This window comes from Entelurus aequoreus, linkage group LG11, assembly GCF_033978785.1.
Source record: "Entelurus aequoreus isolate RoL-2023_Sb linkage group LG11, RoL_Eaeq_v1.1, whole genome shotgun sequence".
NCBI lineage: Eukaryota > Metazoa > Chordata > Actinopteri > Syngnathiformes > Syngnathidae > Entelurus > Entelurus aequoreus.
Window position 1 is genome coordinate 19,310,896 of NC_084741.1, and position 16,939 is coordinate 19,327,834.

The 16,939-nt window shown below is 39.9% G+C and overlaps 1 protein-coding gene across 2 annotated transcripts in view; it reads left to right on the plus strand.

The window, feature by feature from the left end:
• The window catches only part of LOC133659852 (inactive phospholipase C-like protein 2), a 137,092-nt gene that overhangs the window by 83,131 nt on the left and 37,022 nt on the right, over window positions 1-16,939 (plus strand). For both annotated transcript variants that reach the window (XM_062062649.1, XM_062062648.1), the window contains 2 exons: window positions 3,791-6,274; window positions 7,895-8,098. In XM_062062649.1, the coding sequence (XP_061918633.1) occupies window positions 3,842-6,274; window positions 7,895-8,098 (2,637 nt within the window). In that variant the 5' untranslated portion in view covers window positions 3,791-3,841. The remainder of the gene's footprint in view (window positions 1-3,790; window positions 6,275-7,894; window positions 8,099-16,939) is intronic.

Genomic DNA, 16,939 nt, shown 5'->3' on the forward strand with positions numbered 1-16,939 from the left:
TGAGGTTTTGAATTTTTTTGGTCTGTTTTTCTCTCTGTCTTCAAATCAGAATTGTAGAGCCTCGAATCAGGTTAGCTGACAGGTGTGAAACTCAAGGCCCGGGGGCCAGATCTGGCCTGAGACCTCATTTTATCTGGCCCGCAAACACCTGGAATGGATATGTGTCAATAAAGTACTTTTTATTCTCTCACTAAATGTAATAATTTTTTTTCATTTTGACAGAAAAAAATATATGTACTGCCTTTGCCTTTAATAGTATCCAGTATTGCAACAAATCCATCCATTTTCTACCACTTGTCCCTTTCGGGGTCGCAGGGCGTTCTGGAGCCTATCTCAGCTGCATTCAGGCGGTAGGCGGGGTGCACCCTGGACAAGTCGCCACCTCATCTCAGGCTATTGCAACAAATATTACAGTATATTATCATACTTTCCAAACATGTTTTTGTCTAAATAAAAATAAATAAAAATACTTAACTTTACATTTTACATTGTTCTTTACAGCATATGGGCAGGAAATACAGAGAGTGTTTTCCACAAAATTCCTGGGGGTCATCATTGACGAATACCTCAATTTCAAATGTCACATTAGCCATCTGTTAAACAAATTATCCAAATATGTTTGCCTGTTCTTTCACCTTCGTCATTTTCTTCCTCTGTATGCTCTACTTACCCTATATAAAACCCTCTTTGAACCACATCTAAACTACTGTAATGTCATCTGGTGTAACACCTTCCCTACCTACCTTCACAAATTAGAATCCATGCAAAAGAAAATCGTACGGGCCCTGTCATGGTCCAAGTTTAATGCCCCCACTCGACATCTATTACGTAATTATCATCTCTTAAGACTGACAGAGTTCAATATTTATCAAAATGCTTGTTTAACCTATCAAGTCATTCACAGGCTGAATCTTAGGCTCTGTAGCTTGGTTCCTATCTACCATCCCCAGCATGCACTCGTAACTTAGATCTGATATCAGGTAAACATCGTCTACTGGCTTTTACCTCTCAAAGTGTTGTATGCTGGGGACCAAAGATTTGGAACCGGCTTAATGAGAGCCTCAAGATGCCTCATTCTCCAACTTCAAAAAGAAACTGAAAACTTACCTATTAACCACCTATCTCTAATGCCTCATGTGGGGTTGACTACTGTTGGGTTTTGCATGGTCGAATGAATGTATGTATGTATGTGTATGCATGCTTTAGTACTATTATCTTGTGCTTATCATATAGCGTTGTTGTTGTTTTTTTGCTGTTGTTGTGCTTGCTACCATTTTTCATCATTCCATGTATAAACTGTCCTCTGGCCCCCTGTCAAAAGCTTCTTCTAGCTTATTTGGGGGACCCTTTCACTTACCAACATCTTTAAATGATATTCACTACTATTGTAATTGTTCTATGGTATTGTGAATAAACTTGAAACTTATATTACTGTAAATTGAAAAAAACTACTACTGTTTTTTTGCGTTAATATTCTGTTGACTGAGCTGCCAATTTTTGACTGTAAAATCTGCGGTTGTTGTTTTTGAACGGTGTATTACTGTAAATGGAAAGACGGTACATTTGTTTTTACGGTAGAAAAACTGGCAGCTAAGTTGCCAGAATAAAAAAAGAACTTGTACCGGTTTTCCATTAACAATATAATGTTGTAAAAACCAATGTAAATTTAACACAAATACAACTGGTACTGTTTTTCCATTTACCATAAAATGTTGTCAAAAAAATTTAAATAAATAAACACTATATTTTATAGTAACATTTTGTAAATGTAAAGTTTTTACTGTAACATCGACAGTAATGTCCAATGTAAATTCAACACAAAAAAATCTGGCAACTAAGCTGCCCCGAACCCCGAAAAAACAGTGGTACTGTTTTTCCATTTACCGTAAAATGTTGTAAAAAATTTGAAAAAACACTATATTTTATAGTAGAATTTTGTAAATGTAAAGTTTTTACTGTAAAATCGACAGTCTACTTAAAACAATTTATATAATTAATAATGAAATCCAGGGGCAAAATCATACATTATTCGCTGTTACAAGCGGACCTCGGATGGCAGCCATAACTGCGATGTGGCCCTCAATGAAAACGAGTTTGACATCCCTGGGTTAACTGGATGATTGCCGGAAACGGCAAGTTAGTGCGTGCTGTATTCAATGCAGTCAGTGTGCTATTAACAAACACCACTTGATGGTAATACTTGATTGATTGATTGATTGAAACTTTTTTTAGTAGATTGCACAGTTCAGTACATATTCCGTACAATTGACCACTAAATGGTAACACCCGAGTAAGTTTTTCAAATTGTTTAAGTCGGGGTCCACGTAATCAATTCATGGTACAAATATATACTATCATCATAATACAGTCATCACACAAGTTAATCATCAGATTATATACATTGAATTATTTACATTATTTACAATCCGGGGGGTGGGATGAGGAGGGTTTGGTTGATAACAGCACTTCAGTCAACAACAATTGCATCATCAGAGAAATGGGCATTGAAACAGTGTAGGTCTGACTTGGTAGGATATGTACAGCGAGCAGAGAACATAGTGAGTTCAGATAGCATAAGAACAAGTATATACATTAGAAATACATATGATTATTTACATTTGGTTATTTACAATCCGGGGAGGCGGGATGTGGAAGGGGGAGGGTGTTAGTCAAGGGTTGAAGTTGCCTGGAGGTGTTGTTTTAGTGCGGTTTTGAAGGAGGATAGAGATGCACTTTCTTTTACACCTGTTGGGAGTGCATTCCATATTGATTAAACTTCAAACCCTTGTTACGTTGAATGAGTTTAAAGCTTCTGTGAAAGGACTGCAGTCTACCTTGTCTGTATGCACATGTATTATGTGAGCAAGTTTTAATGTCGTAAATGTCATGTTTTATGTATTTGTTTACTGTTTTTAATGTAACCTTGCTGCTGCCCTCTTGGCCAGGTCTCCCTTGGAAAAGAGATCTTTGATCTCAATGGGATTTTACCTGGTTAAATAAAGGCTAATAAATAAATAATGTGGAATAGAAGGAGAATGAGTTTAGACCTTTGTTAGATCGGAATCTGGGTTTAACGTGGTTTGTGTAACTCCCCCTGGTGTTGTGGTTATGGCGGTCATTTACGTTAAGGAAGTAGTTTGACATGTACTTCGGTATCAGGGAGGTGTAGCGGATTTTATAGACTAGGCTCAGTGCAAGTTGTTTTACTCTGTCCTCCACCCTGAGCCAGCCCACTTTGGAGAAGTGGGTTGGAGTGAGTTGGGATCTGGGGTGGAGGTCTAAAAGTAACCTGACTAGCTTGTTCTGGGATGTTTGGAGTGTAGATTTGAGGGTTTTGGAGGTGCTAGGGTACCAGGAAGTGCACTGTAGGAGGTAATACTGTACATTATTACTGTACACTATCTGAAAAATGTTTTATTGGTGACAGTGTAAATTGGCTAAAGATACAAGCGGTTAGGGCGGGTGTAAGCACTTTACACATGAACCCAAATGTTTTTGGAAGTGGATTATAACATTGCATATCGTTCTAATGTGTGGCAACTTTAGGCAAAAATATGTTGACCGACATACAAACGTGACCTCCTTTACTCATCATTTTAGCAGTTTTATACATTCATGCATTTAAATGAATGCATATCGAAAAATCCCAAATCGAATTGGGCAGACGAATTGCAATTAGATTTTTTCCTTGAAATCGTGCAGTCCAAGTGTCAACATAGATTAGTGAGCGTGTATTTTAAAGTTGTATAATCGTGTTCACGTATTTACGACAGCATTAAAATGTTCACAGGATGCCTCGAGACAGCGGAAGGAAAGAAAGAAGACGGTGTCTTTCAGCAGCATGCCTACTGAAAAGAAGATAAGCAGTGCCAGCGACTGCATCACTGCAATGGTGGACGGCTCCGAGCTGAAGAAGGTGCGGTCCAACTCTCGGGTTTACCACCGCTACTTCCTGCTTGATGCCGACATGCAGTCATTACGATGGGAGCCCTCAAAGAAGGAGTCGGAAAAGGCCAAGATTGATGTGAAATCCATCAAGGAGGTTCGGGCGGGGAAGAACACAGACACTTTTAGAACTAATGGAACCTATGATCAGATATCTGAGGACTGTGCTTTCTCAATTATATTTGGTGAGAACTATGAGTCCTTGGACTTGGTGGCCAACACTGCAGATGTAGCCAACACCTGGATCACAGGACTGCGATACCTGATCTCCTATGGGAAACATACCTTAAACATGATCGAGAGCTGTCAAAATAATATGCGTTCATCCTGGCTTGGGGAACTTTTTAATGAAGCAGACAGTAACAACAGTCAACAAATAACAATATGTGCTGCTGTGCAGCTCGTCAAAAAATTGAACCCGGGACTTAAGAATGTAAAAATTGAACTGAAGTTTAAGGAACTTCACAAAGGGAAGGACAAAGTTGGGTCTAATGTAGCGAGAGATGAGTTTATCGAGGTCTTTCACGATCTTTGCACAAGGCCAGAGATTTATTTTCTCTTTGTTCAGTTTTCGAGCAACAAAGAGTTTCTCGATACAAAGGACTTGATGATTTTTCTGGAGGCGGAGCAGGGTATGGCGCAAGTAAGTGAGGACACCAGCATAGAAGTCATTCAGAGGTATGAACCGTCCAAAGAGGGTCGGCTCAAAGGTTGGCTCTCTCTGGATGGCTTTACCAATTACCTTCTGTCTTCAGAGTGCCATATATTTGAACCTGAACACAAAACCGTATGCCAAGACATGAACCAGCCATTGTCCCACTATTACATCAATGCTTCCCACAACACGTACCTTATAGAAGATCAATTCAGAGGTCCTTCTGACGTGACGGGCTATATCCGCGCACTCAAGATGGGCTGTCGCAGTGTAGAACTGGATGTGTGGGATGGATCTGACAATGAACCTGTCATCTACACTGGTCACACCATGACCTCACAGATTGTTTTTCGCAGCGTCATTGAAGTCATCAACAAATATGCGTTTGTTGCATCCGAGTACCCTCTTATGCTGTGTTTAGAAAACCATTGCTCGTTAAAGCAGCAACAAGTCATGTTTCAGCACTTAAAGAAGATCCTTGGAGATAAGATCAACTTAGATCCTCCTAACCCTGAAGATCGCTACCTTCCATCTCCCTCAGAACTGAAGGGAAAGATTCTACTGAAGGGAAAGAAACTCGGCACTAATTGCACTGCTTCTGAGGGGGAGGTGACGGATGAGGATGAGGGGGCAGAGATGTCTCAGAGAATGAGCATTGATTCTCCGGAGCAACAAACTGTCGCACCCAAAAAGTTCCAGTTGTCAAAAGACCTTTCTGATCTCGTCACATTGTGTAAGTCTGTGGAGTTTAAGGACTTCCCGACGTCATTCCAGTGCCAGAAGCATTGGGAGCTCTGCTCTTTCAATGAGGTCTTTGCCAGTCGCTGTGCTAGTGACTTTCCGGGAGACTTTGTCAATTATAACAAGAACTTTCTAGCACGTGTTTACCCCAGTCCAATGAGGATTGACTCCAGCAACATGAACCCACAAGACTTTTGGAAGTGCGGTTGCCAGATTGTGGCAATGAACTACCAGACTCCCGGCCTGATGATGGATCTAAATATTGGCTGGTTTCGTCAAAATGGCAATTGTGGTTATGTCCTGCGTCCAGCCATTATGCGGGAGCAGGTTTCCTATTTTAGTGCCAACACAAAAGATTCCGTGCCTGGTGTTTCTCCGCAACTTTTACACATTAAAATTATCAGTGGACAGAACTTCCCCAAGCCCAAAGGTTCCGGTGCCAAAGGAGATGTTGTAGATCCTTACGTGTATGTAGAAATACACGGCATTCCAGCTGACTGTGCAGAGCAAAGGACTAAGACGGTCAACCAGAACGGAGACAATCCTCTGTTTGATGAGAGCTTTGAGTTTCAGATCAACCTACCCGAGCTCGCCATGTTGCGCTTCGTGGTGCTGGATGATGACTACATAGGCGACGAATTCATCGGCCAGTATACCATCCCTTTCGAGTGTCTGCAGCCGGGCTTCCGCCACGTTCCGCTCCAGTCTCTCACGGGCGAGGTTCTGCCACATACCCTGTTGTTCGTTCATGTGGCCATAACCAATCGACGAGGAGGCGGCAAACCCCACAAAAGAGGTTTGTCGGTGAGGAAGGGCAAGAAGAGCAGGGAGTACGCCAGCATGAGAGTGCTGCTGATCAAGGCTCTGGATGACGTCTTTAAAACGGCCTTGCTGCCACTCAGAGAGGCTACAGACCTCAGAGAAAACATGCAGGTAAGACTTTCAGGTCAAGTACTACCTTAAATAATACTTTAAAGCAGTGGTTCTTAACCTTGTAGGAGGTACCGAACCCCACCAGTTTCGTATGCGCATTCACCGAACCCTTCTTTAGTGAATAAAATAAAAACTTTTTCAAATTCAAGACAAAGTTATATGTTTTTGGTAACACTTTAGTATGGGGAACATATTCTAAGTAACAAAGACTTAATTTAGAGTTATTTGGACACTAGGGGAACATATTCTAAGTAATAAAGACTTAGATTAGAGTTATTTGGTTAGGTTTAGGGTCAGGGTTAGAGGGTTAGGGTTATAATAAGGCCATGCCGAATAAGGCATTAATAAGTACTTAATAATGACTAGTTAAGAGCCAATATGTTACTAATTTGCATGTTAATAAGCAACTAATTAATGGTGAATATGTTCCCCATACTAAAGTGTTACCATGTTTTTTTTACTGGTGCATAAAATGAACCGTGCATGAACATCACCTTGTTCAAACAACAAAACCAACACAGTGCATAAACTCACAACAAATTACACACCTGCGAACCAGTCAGCTGTTGCCGTATCCGTAATACGCCGATAGGGAGGAGTTTGTATTTACACGATAAGTCGGGTGTGTTTTGACCTCCGCCGAACCCCTGAGGCCGACTCGCCGAACCCCTGAGGCCGACTCACCGAACCCCTAGGGTTCGATCGAACCCAGGTTAAGAACCACTGCTTTAAAGCAGTTGCACACCTTGAATTTTCCTTGTGTTTATCACTTTGTCTTGTATAGCTTCAAACAAAGCATTTATATCATTTAAATTGATTATCCAATCAATGTTATACAGTTTGTCCTCATTAGGGTCATGGGTGAGCTAAAGCCTTTGGCTGGTTGCCAGACTATACAGGTGAAACTCCAAAAATTGGAGTATCGTGCAAAAATCCATTCATGTCAGCAATTCAACTTAAAATTTGAAACTAATATTATGTATACACTCTTAACATGCAATGTGAGATATGTCAAGCCTTTATTTCCTATAATTTTGATGGTCATGGCCATACGGTTTTTGAAACAGATTTTCAATTAGACATGTTTCATAAACTGTAAGCCATAATCATTAAAATTATATACAATTAAGGCTTGAAATACATTGAGTTGCATGTTATGAGCCTGTGTCATAAATTAATTTCACCTTGTAAATCTAAATGCTGGAATAAACAAATCTTTGCACGATGCTCACATTTTTTGAGTTTCACCTTTTATATAAAATAAAAAACAACATTCTATTCTAACAACACCTATGAATGATTTGAAGTAAACAATATATTATGCATGTTTCTGGAATGTGTGAGGAAGCCGGAGAACCCAGAAAAAACCCCACACATGCAAACGTAAACTCCGCACAGAGATGCTAAAACGGAAATTTAAACCGTCAATCTATTGACTGTGTGGCCAACATGCTACCCACTAAGGTCATTTTAGTTGCGTTCCTTACATTTTTTTCGTATTAGCTGGAATACAGAGTGCCAAATCACACATCCAGAGTCTTTACTAAGTAAAATAACATTTTGAGGGAGGGTTTCCTTGCCACATAAGTCATTTCATCATGTTTCCTTCTCCTCCTGCAGAATGCCATAGTGTCCTTTAAAGAGCTGTGTGGCCTTTCAGCCGTGGCTAATCTCAAGCAGTGCATCTTGGCCCTTGCCCCTCGACTGAGCGGTCCTGATAGCAGCCCCATCCTGGTGTTCAACCTCGCTGACCACTTTCCCGTCATGGAGCCCCAAGGCCTGCTGCCAGAGGTTCTCAAGAAAGTGGTCACCAACTATGACATGGTGAGTAGCAGTCAGAGAAGGTCTATGTCAGGGGTGTCCAAAGTGTGGCCCGGGGGCCATTTGCGGCCCGCAGGTCATTTTTTAACGGCCCCACGGCACATTTTCAAAATACGATTGAAAAAAAACAAAACATTAAAAGTGGTATTTAAAGAGCAAACAGGTGAAATGTAACAAGAAAATGTTGCAATGTTTACTCTAATCGCACAAACCTGCCATGTAGACTGTTTCTTTCTTTAAAAAATAATAATGAATCAAAATCAATGTCATTATGAAATATTGACCTATTCAAGGCTCCAATTACGTCACATTAAATATTTTTAGATATTTTGGGGGGGAAATGTTGCATATTTTGTGTTTGCCATGTAAAAAAAAGAGCTGTTTTTTTTAAAGAAGGGCCTAAAACGAACAAACAAAAAACATAAACAACAATACAACTTATAATTGACAGATAGATCTGAAGTTGATCTCCAGATTATTGTGTTAAAAGTAAACAGTAAAAAAAATAAAATATTATAATTTATTTTTTAACCCTTAAATGTGTAGGACCCGTTTGGATCCCCTACAATTTTAGTGTGATTAGTTTTTAAGTGTGATTGCTCAAAAAATAATAATGAATTAAAATCAATGGTGTTATGAGTTATTGACCTTTTTAAGGCTCCAATTATTATATACTCTCAAATATCCCACTTAAAAATTGTATTGGGTGAAAGTATTGCATATTTTGTGTTTTTTTTCATTAAAAAAAAGGGTTTTCTTTGACAAAAAGAGCATACGATTTAAATCTTTACAAATTTTTATATTGACAGATAAACCTGATGTTGATCTAGAGATTTAAAAACTTGAATAATAACACAAAGAATAATACTGAATAATGACACATTTTTTATATTTTTTGGACCAAAACCCTTTGGGATCAAGCCTGAGTGGAAGCCTAAATGTACACTACCGTTCAAAAGTTTGGGGTCACATTGAAATGTCCTTATTTTCAATTAAGATAACTTTAAACTAGTCTTAACTTTAAAGAAATACACTCTATACATTGCTAATGTGGTAAATGACTATTCTAGCTGCAAATGTCTGGTTTTTGGTGCAATATCTACATAGGTGTATAGAGGCCCATTTCCAGCAACTATCTTTCCAGTGTTCTAATGGTACAATGTGTTTGCTCATTGGCTCAGAAGGCTAATTGATGATTAGAAAACCCTTGTGCAATCATGTTCACACATCTGAAAACATTTTAGCTCATTACAGAAGCTACAAAACTGACCTTCCTTAGACCAGATTGAGTTTCTGGAGCATCACATTTGTGGGGTCAATTAAACATTAAAAATGGCCAGAAAAAGAGAGCTTTCATCTGAAACTCGACAGTCTATTCTTGTTCTTAGAAATGAAGGCTATTCCACAAAATTGTTTGGGTGACCCCAAACTTTTGAACGGTAGTGTATATTTTTTATACATATATTGTATTGGTTTTTAAAATAAATATCAAAATGGCCCCTGCTAGCTTTGATTTTTCAATGTGCGGCCCTCAGTGGAAAAAGTTTGGACACCCCTGGTCTATGTAAACCCAAGGTTGTTTCACATGACACACACAATTACTTTGAGGGAGAATCCATCGTCGCGTCCATCTGTGTGCAGAATGCATCCATTCATACACCAACCTGCGGGCGCAACAGTCAAATCGATAGCTTGACTTTGCTGTTCTTAACGGGGACAGCAGACAGGGTTCAGCTAATGGTGCCGGGGCTATGTTAAGTAATACAAATCAATGCTTGCACATTACGCAACATGCCGCTGAGGCTTTCCCGTCTCCCTTTTTACACGTCTGATTCTCTTCCAGAGATTATTGGCACAATACGAGCGAGCGGATGTTCTGTCAGATGCAACGTAACAAGTCCGCTACGTTGAATAATTTAGTAATTAATCAAATGCACAATGCATGACTTGGCTGTTAAGTCTGGCTTTCATTAGAGCGTCGCGTGATGCGTACAGTATGCATCAAGCAAGCGTTGCATAACATTAGAGCATCTGAAAGGGCGTTTGTGCTCACCACACGATTAAGGTGACCCCTCGGCTCAGTATTGAAATGGATGTCTTAGTAATCAGTCTTGATGGAAAGAGTGTGAGGAAAATGGAGTTTGGTGGGGCATTTGTGCACCAACAATCAAATAATTGAAGAGCACAGGTCAGGTATGTTTGAGAGAACAACACTGGTGAAGAATTGAGGCCTCCCTGAAACTGGCTGAGGCAAAGACATGCAAATAAAGTAAAGAGAAACATCATAAGAGGCACTCTGACCCACCACTGGGAGTGACCGGGATTTCTGCTTCCTATTTGGCAAAAATAGCATCTGGGTCTCCATCCATGTCCGTGTGTGTGCTGCGAAGGGAATTGGTGGAGATGCCTTTGCAATCTTTTAACATGTTCACACCGAGTGAAAGCAAGCAGGAGCAGACAAGAAGACCTGCTAATCACTAAGCAAGCCACTAAGATAGTTTAAAGGCCTACTGGAATGAAATTTTCTTATTTAAACGGGGATAGCAGATCCATTCTATGTGTCATACTTGATCATTTTGCGATATTGCCATATTTTTGCTGAAAGGATTTAGTAGAGAACATCGACGATAAAGTTTGCAACTTTTAGTCGCTGATAAAAAAGCCTTGCCTGTACCGGAAGTAGCGTGACGTCACAGGTTGTGGAGCGCCTCACATCTGCACATTGTTTACAATCATGGTCACCAGCAGCGAGAGCGATTCGGACCGAGAAAGCGACGATTGCCCCATTAATTTGAGCGAGGATGAAAGATTCGTGGATGAGGAAAGTGAGAGTGAAGGATTAGAGGGCAGTGGAAGCGATTCAGATAGGGAAGATGCTGTGAGAGGCGGGTGGGACCTGATATTCAGCTGGGAATGACTACAACAGTAAATAAACACAAGACATATATATACTCTATTAGCCACAACACAGCCAGGCTTATATTTAATATGCCACAAATTAATCCGCATAACAAACACCTCCCCCCTCCCCCCTCCCGTCCATATAACCCACCAATACAACTCAAACACCCGCACAACACACTCAATCCCACAGCCCAAAGTACCGTTCACCTCCGTAAAGTTCATACAGCACATATATTTCCCCAAAGTTACGTACGTGACATGCACATAGCGGCACGCACGTACGGGCAAGCGATCAAATGTTTGGAAGCCAAAGCTGTACTCACGGTAGCACGTCTACTATCCAACTCAAAGTCCTCCTGGTTGTGTTGCTGTAGCCAGCCGCTAATACACCGATCCCACCTACAGCTTTCTTCTTTGCTGTCTTCATTGTTCATTAAACAAATTGCAAAAGATTCACCAACACAGATGTCCAGAATACTGTGGAATTTTGCGATGAAAACAGACGACTTAATAGCTGGCCACAATGGTGTCCCAATATGTCCGCACAATCCGTGACGTCCCGCGCAAACGTCATCATACCGAGACGTTTTCAGCAGAATATTCCGCGGGAAATTTAAAATTGCACTTTACTAATCTAACACGGCCGTATTGGCATGTGTTGCAATGTTAAGATTTCATCATTGATATATAAACTATCAGACTGCGTGGTCGGTAGTAGTGGGTTTCAGTAGGCCTTTAAAAAAAAAATACATTTCTAGATCAGGAGTGCCCAAAGTGGGACTCGCGGGGTAAAATTTGGTCCGTAGAGTCGTTTGTTAGGCCCTCCAAAGAGTGCCTTCTCAAATGGCCAAACACCATGTATGTCCCAATCTGATATTAATATCCGATATCCGCAAAAATAACATGCATAGGATTATATTGGCCTTCATCTAAATTATTGATATTAACTCAGATAAAAGCAGTCCTACTTGCACAAAGTTCGACAATGTAAATGTCCTCCAATAAGCACACAAGGTTGGCTTTTTCTTGTATATATTGTAATAAACAGTACAGTGTTTTTCATTGTTCTCTGTTCGACTAATTTCCCTTGATCAAAAAAGTATATGAATATTTAAGATTCCTGCTGATTTTGTATTGGATTAATATCGGTCTCAAGGCTCCAATGTTAGTATTGTATTGGGACTAGGGTGGTCCCGATACCAATATTTTGGTACCGGTACAAAAATGTATTTTGATACTTGTCAAAATAAAGGAGACCACAAAAATGTGTTATTTTTACAATACATTAAACATATGATTCTTATTGCACACAAAGAACCATTTTGGAAGATTAAAACAAAAAATGTAAGGCTTTTAACACATTGGGCTTTTCTTGTTGCACTCAAAGAACCATTTACAATTTTATATATTACATATAGTCTGACATAATCTAGGATTAGGTTAGAATAGAATAGAATAGTTCATTGTCATTGTATTAAATGCTATTTGATTTATGGTTGCCACTCTTGGTCTGTGCTTTAAAGCAAATGAAATCATTAGTAAATACTAAAACCAATACTATAGCTAAAAGTGCACAAATAGGACACACATTGTAAAAGTTAAAACACAAAATCTCACAATAATGCAAGTAAAAGTAATTTTACTTGCATTAGTTTGCGCGTCGTGGGTGGTTTGGACTCCGCCAATATTTGGCATTAAGCCAAGCAGCAGAGCTAGTTAACTATATTACCTTTAAACTTACTATGCAGGTCTGGATTCTTGTTATTTCAATATTTACCGAAGTTTGAAGCTCAGGTGGTCTTGCCACCTTTGGCCAGGCATGTTTTAAAGCACGGCTTGCTGCGTGGCGCTTACGCGTTTAAAGCGTCACCTTCATCGACAGTTTTGAAGCCCAATTCCTCCATATTGCGCTTCACGCACCCTCTTTTTTTTAACCAGTGGAATTCCCTTTATTTGTCAGTTTTCCTCTACTCGCTGTTACTGCTTGTGCGCTCTGTGAGTGTGTGCACGCTGGCACGCTCGACATGCTGTTGAGCAGCCAGGCGTGCATTTAAGGGGAGGGCAAATTGATCCATATAAGTCATCGTTATTGTCAATGTTTCCACATGTGCTGGACATAAAAGAGCATCGGAAAAAATGTTTTCCCTATAAACAGAGGTGTGAGCTAACTGGGAAAAGAAAGAAAGTACAAATTCAGATGTACAACATTTACAAAATGTAACCACAAATGTGCAAGATGTGCAGTGATTGCTGCGAGAACATTTCCTGTTATACGCTGTTCATTCACCTAAATCAGACCTAGGGATGATGTTTGATAAGAAATTATCGAGTTCGAGCCCATTATCGAATCCTCTTATCAAACCGATTCCTTATCGATTCTCTTATCGAGTCCAGATAGGTTGTTGTATATTGAAAAACCACAATATTTGGTTTAACAAAAGCTCACTTTTATTTTATAAGAAAAAACTAAAATAAAATAAATAAATAAATATTGACTGTTACCCCCCTAAAAAAATAAAATAAATACATATTGACTGTTACCCAAAGTATATTAAGTGGGATTTTTCAGAAAAACAAATATATACAGTAACACAAAAACAACCTGTCTCTGTGATCACTATAGGTGTGTAAATAATAATATCGTGTTAAATAAAATCAGTCCCTTGGGCACAAAACTGAAAATAATACAGCTCTCCAAAAAGTGCACTTCTGCTGCTATTGGAACATACTAACTACACACACAGGCAGACAGCTAACAAACAATCCAAGACGTCTAATAAAGTTCCAAAGCAGATTAATCCATTTAGGCTCTTTATTGTTGTTGATCTTGCTTTGTCTTTTCCTATCTTTACTTTTGTCTTGCACTGGACTGTTATTATTATTTTTTATAAACTGAAATACACACAATGACAAATGTATAAGCTATGTGATTAAATTAACATACTGAAATTTAATACACAATATGTAAATATTAGCTTCACACAAATATACAGTATTATCATCAAACTAATACTTCTGAGTGTTGAAACTATTTTGATGGTGGAAATACACGTCTGGCAGCCATTTTAAGTCCTCAAAACATCCATTGAAACAGTGCACAAAAATAGTTTTTCAATAAACATCTTAGTTTTAAATTTAACTACTTTTCACCTTAATATTGAGTTACATAAACAAGTTAAACAGTTTACTGACAGACTTATCTTTTCCAAGGCTTGTAAGAGCTAACACAACTTGTCTACTTCTCAATTGTCTCATGACGTCGTCAACCCGGAAGTGCCCAAACTAATGACGTGTAGTATTTTCATATCGCCACAAGGTGTCAGTAAGAGTCTACAATCAAATGGGCATAACATTGCCCATTTGGGATTCGTTCCCAGAGATTCGAATAAAGAACCAACTCTTTTTCTTTACTATAGTGGCCTCGATAACGGGAACCGGTTCTCAAAAAGGGATTCGAGTCCATGGAATCGGTTCTTTTTTTATCGAACAACCGGGAGAATCGGTTTCGAACATCATCCCTAATCAGACCTGGGCAAATTAAGGCCCGATGGCCTCATGTCGTCCGTTAAGATTTTCAAAATGGCCCGCCAGACATTCCCAAAGATTTTTTTTTAGATCTTTAAGATCGAAACTGCCATTATGGTGTGCAGCGGTGTTTTCAAATGACCTTAAGTCTTGAACTATACAAAATATTTCAATGGTTGGAATCTGCGCTTTTGCATGATATACTAGTTACTATGGTAATCTAAGTCACAGCAGCTCAGACGAGGCACCAAGCAGTGTGGGTGGGGAGCGTTTCCACAGAGTGTTTGCAGAGCGGCCAGCCTGAAATGTGGGTGTCAGGGACAGACACGGAAGGAGATTTTTAAAACAAAGTTCTAAAGCTTAGTTATAGGGCTGGGCGATATATCGATATACTCGATATATCGTGGGTTTGTGTCTGTGCGATATAGAAAATGACTATATTGTGATATTCGAGTATACGTTCTCACGCAGTTGCTTTTAGCTGCGGGCATTACACTACAGGCTCTTCTCACTCTTTCTTGTCCCTCCTTCTCACAGAGACTTAAAACAAGCGCACCTTCTTGCACACGTCACATACTGTCGCGTCATACGCCCTCGCGGAGCAGAGAGGTAGCAGCATGGGTAACATTAGCTAGTGATGCTAGCGGAGAGGTGCAAGTGGTAATACGAGAGAAAGAAGGTGCGAATCTGGTAACAAATGAAGGAAGAATTAATTCCTAAGAAAAACAGCACGGGGTCGATCGTCTGGCGGCGGTTTGGCTTCAAGCGGGAAGATGTCGAACAATTATGCGGCAAAAGCGTTGCTACAAAAAGTAGCAGCTACTGCTCATTTGTAGCATCATTTGAAAAGTCACCCGCTAGAGAATGAAGAGTGCTTGAAACTCTGCATGTCAACATCTCCGTTCGGTGCCACACCCACAAAATGCCGAAGCAACCATTTCCAGATCAACACCGTATGAAAAAATTAGTCAACAACAGAAGGAGATAACGTCCGCAGGAACCTACCACATAGCGAAGGACATACACTATTTGATTTCCTATTATGCAGCTCATTTTTATTTGACAGTTATAGAAATATCTTGTGTGACATCATGCATAAAAGTGCACTTTATTTGTTTTAAACTATTGTAGTGGCGTTCTGTACAAAAAGTGCACTTTAATTTAGTGTTGTTTTGATATTTATCATCTTAGTGACATCATGCACAAAAGTGCACTCATAGCTTGTTTTAAAGGCCTACTGAAATGATTTTTTTTTATTTAAACGGGGATAGCAGATCCATTCTATGTGTCATACTTGATCATTGCGCGATATTGCCATATTTTTGCTGAAATGATTTAGTAGAGAACATCGACGATAAAGTTCGCAACTTTTGGTCGCTGATAAAAAAAAGCCTTGCCTGTACCGGAAGTAGCGTGACGTCACAGGTTGAAAGGCTCCTCACATTTCCCCATTGTTTACACCAGCAGCGAGAGCGATTTGGACCGAGAAAGCGACGATTACCCCATCAATTTGATCAAGGATGAAAGATTCGTGGATGAGGTACGTGAGAGTGAAGGACTAGAGTGTAGTGCAGGATGTATCTATTTTCGCTCTAACCGTAACCTAGGTACAAGGGTTCATTGGATTCCACACTTTCTCCTTTTTCTATTGTGGATTACGGATTTGTATTTTACACCACCTCGGATACTATATCCTCTTGAAAATGAGAGTCGAGAACGCGAAATGGACATTCACAGTGACTTTTATCCCCACGACAATACATCGGCGAAGCTCTTTAGCTACGGAGCTAACGTGATAGCATCGGTCTTAACTGCATATAGAAACAAAATAAATAAACCCCTGACTGGAAGGATAGACAGAATATCAACAATACTATTAAACCATGGACATGTAAATACACGGTTAATGCTTTCCAGGCTGGCGAAGCTTAACAATGCTGTTGCTAACGACGCCATTGAAGCTAACTTAGCAACGGGACCTCTACAGAGCTATGCTAAAAACATTAGCTATCCACCTACGCCAGCCCTCATCTGCTCATCAACACCCGTGCTCACCTGCGTTCCAGCGAACGACGGAGCGACGATCATAGATGCGGTCGGCGGCCCGTAGACGGAGGAAGTCAAGGTGAGGTCGGCGGCTAGCGCGTTTGCTATCCATCTCAAAGTCCTCCTGATTGTGTTGCTGTAGTCCTCGGCTAATACACTGATCCCACCTACAACTTTCTTCTTTGCAGTCTTCATTGTTCATTAAACAAATTGCAAAAGATTCACCAACACAGATGTCCAGAATACTGTGGAATTTTGAGATGAAAACAGAGCTTTTTGTATTGGATTCAATGGTGTACCAATACTTCCGGTTCAACGATTGACGTCACACGCATACGTCATCATACATAGACGTTTTCAAGCGAAAGT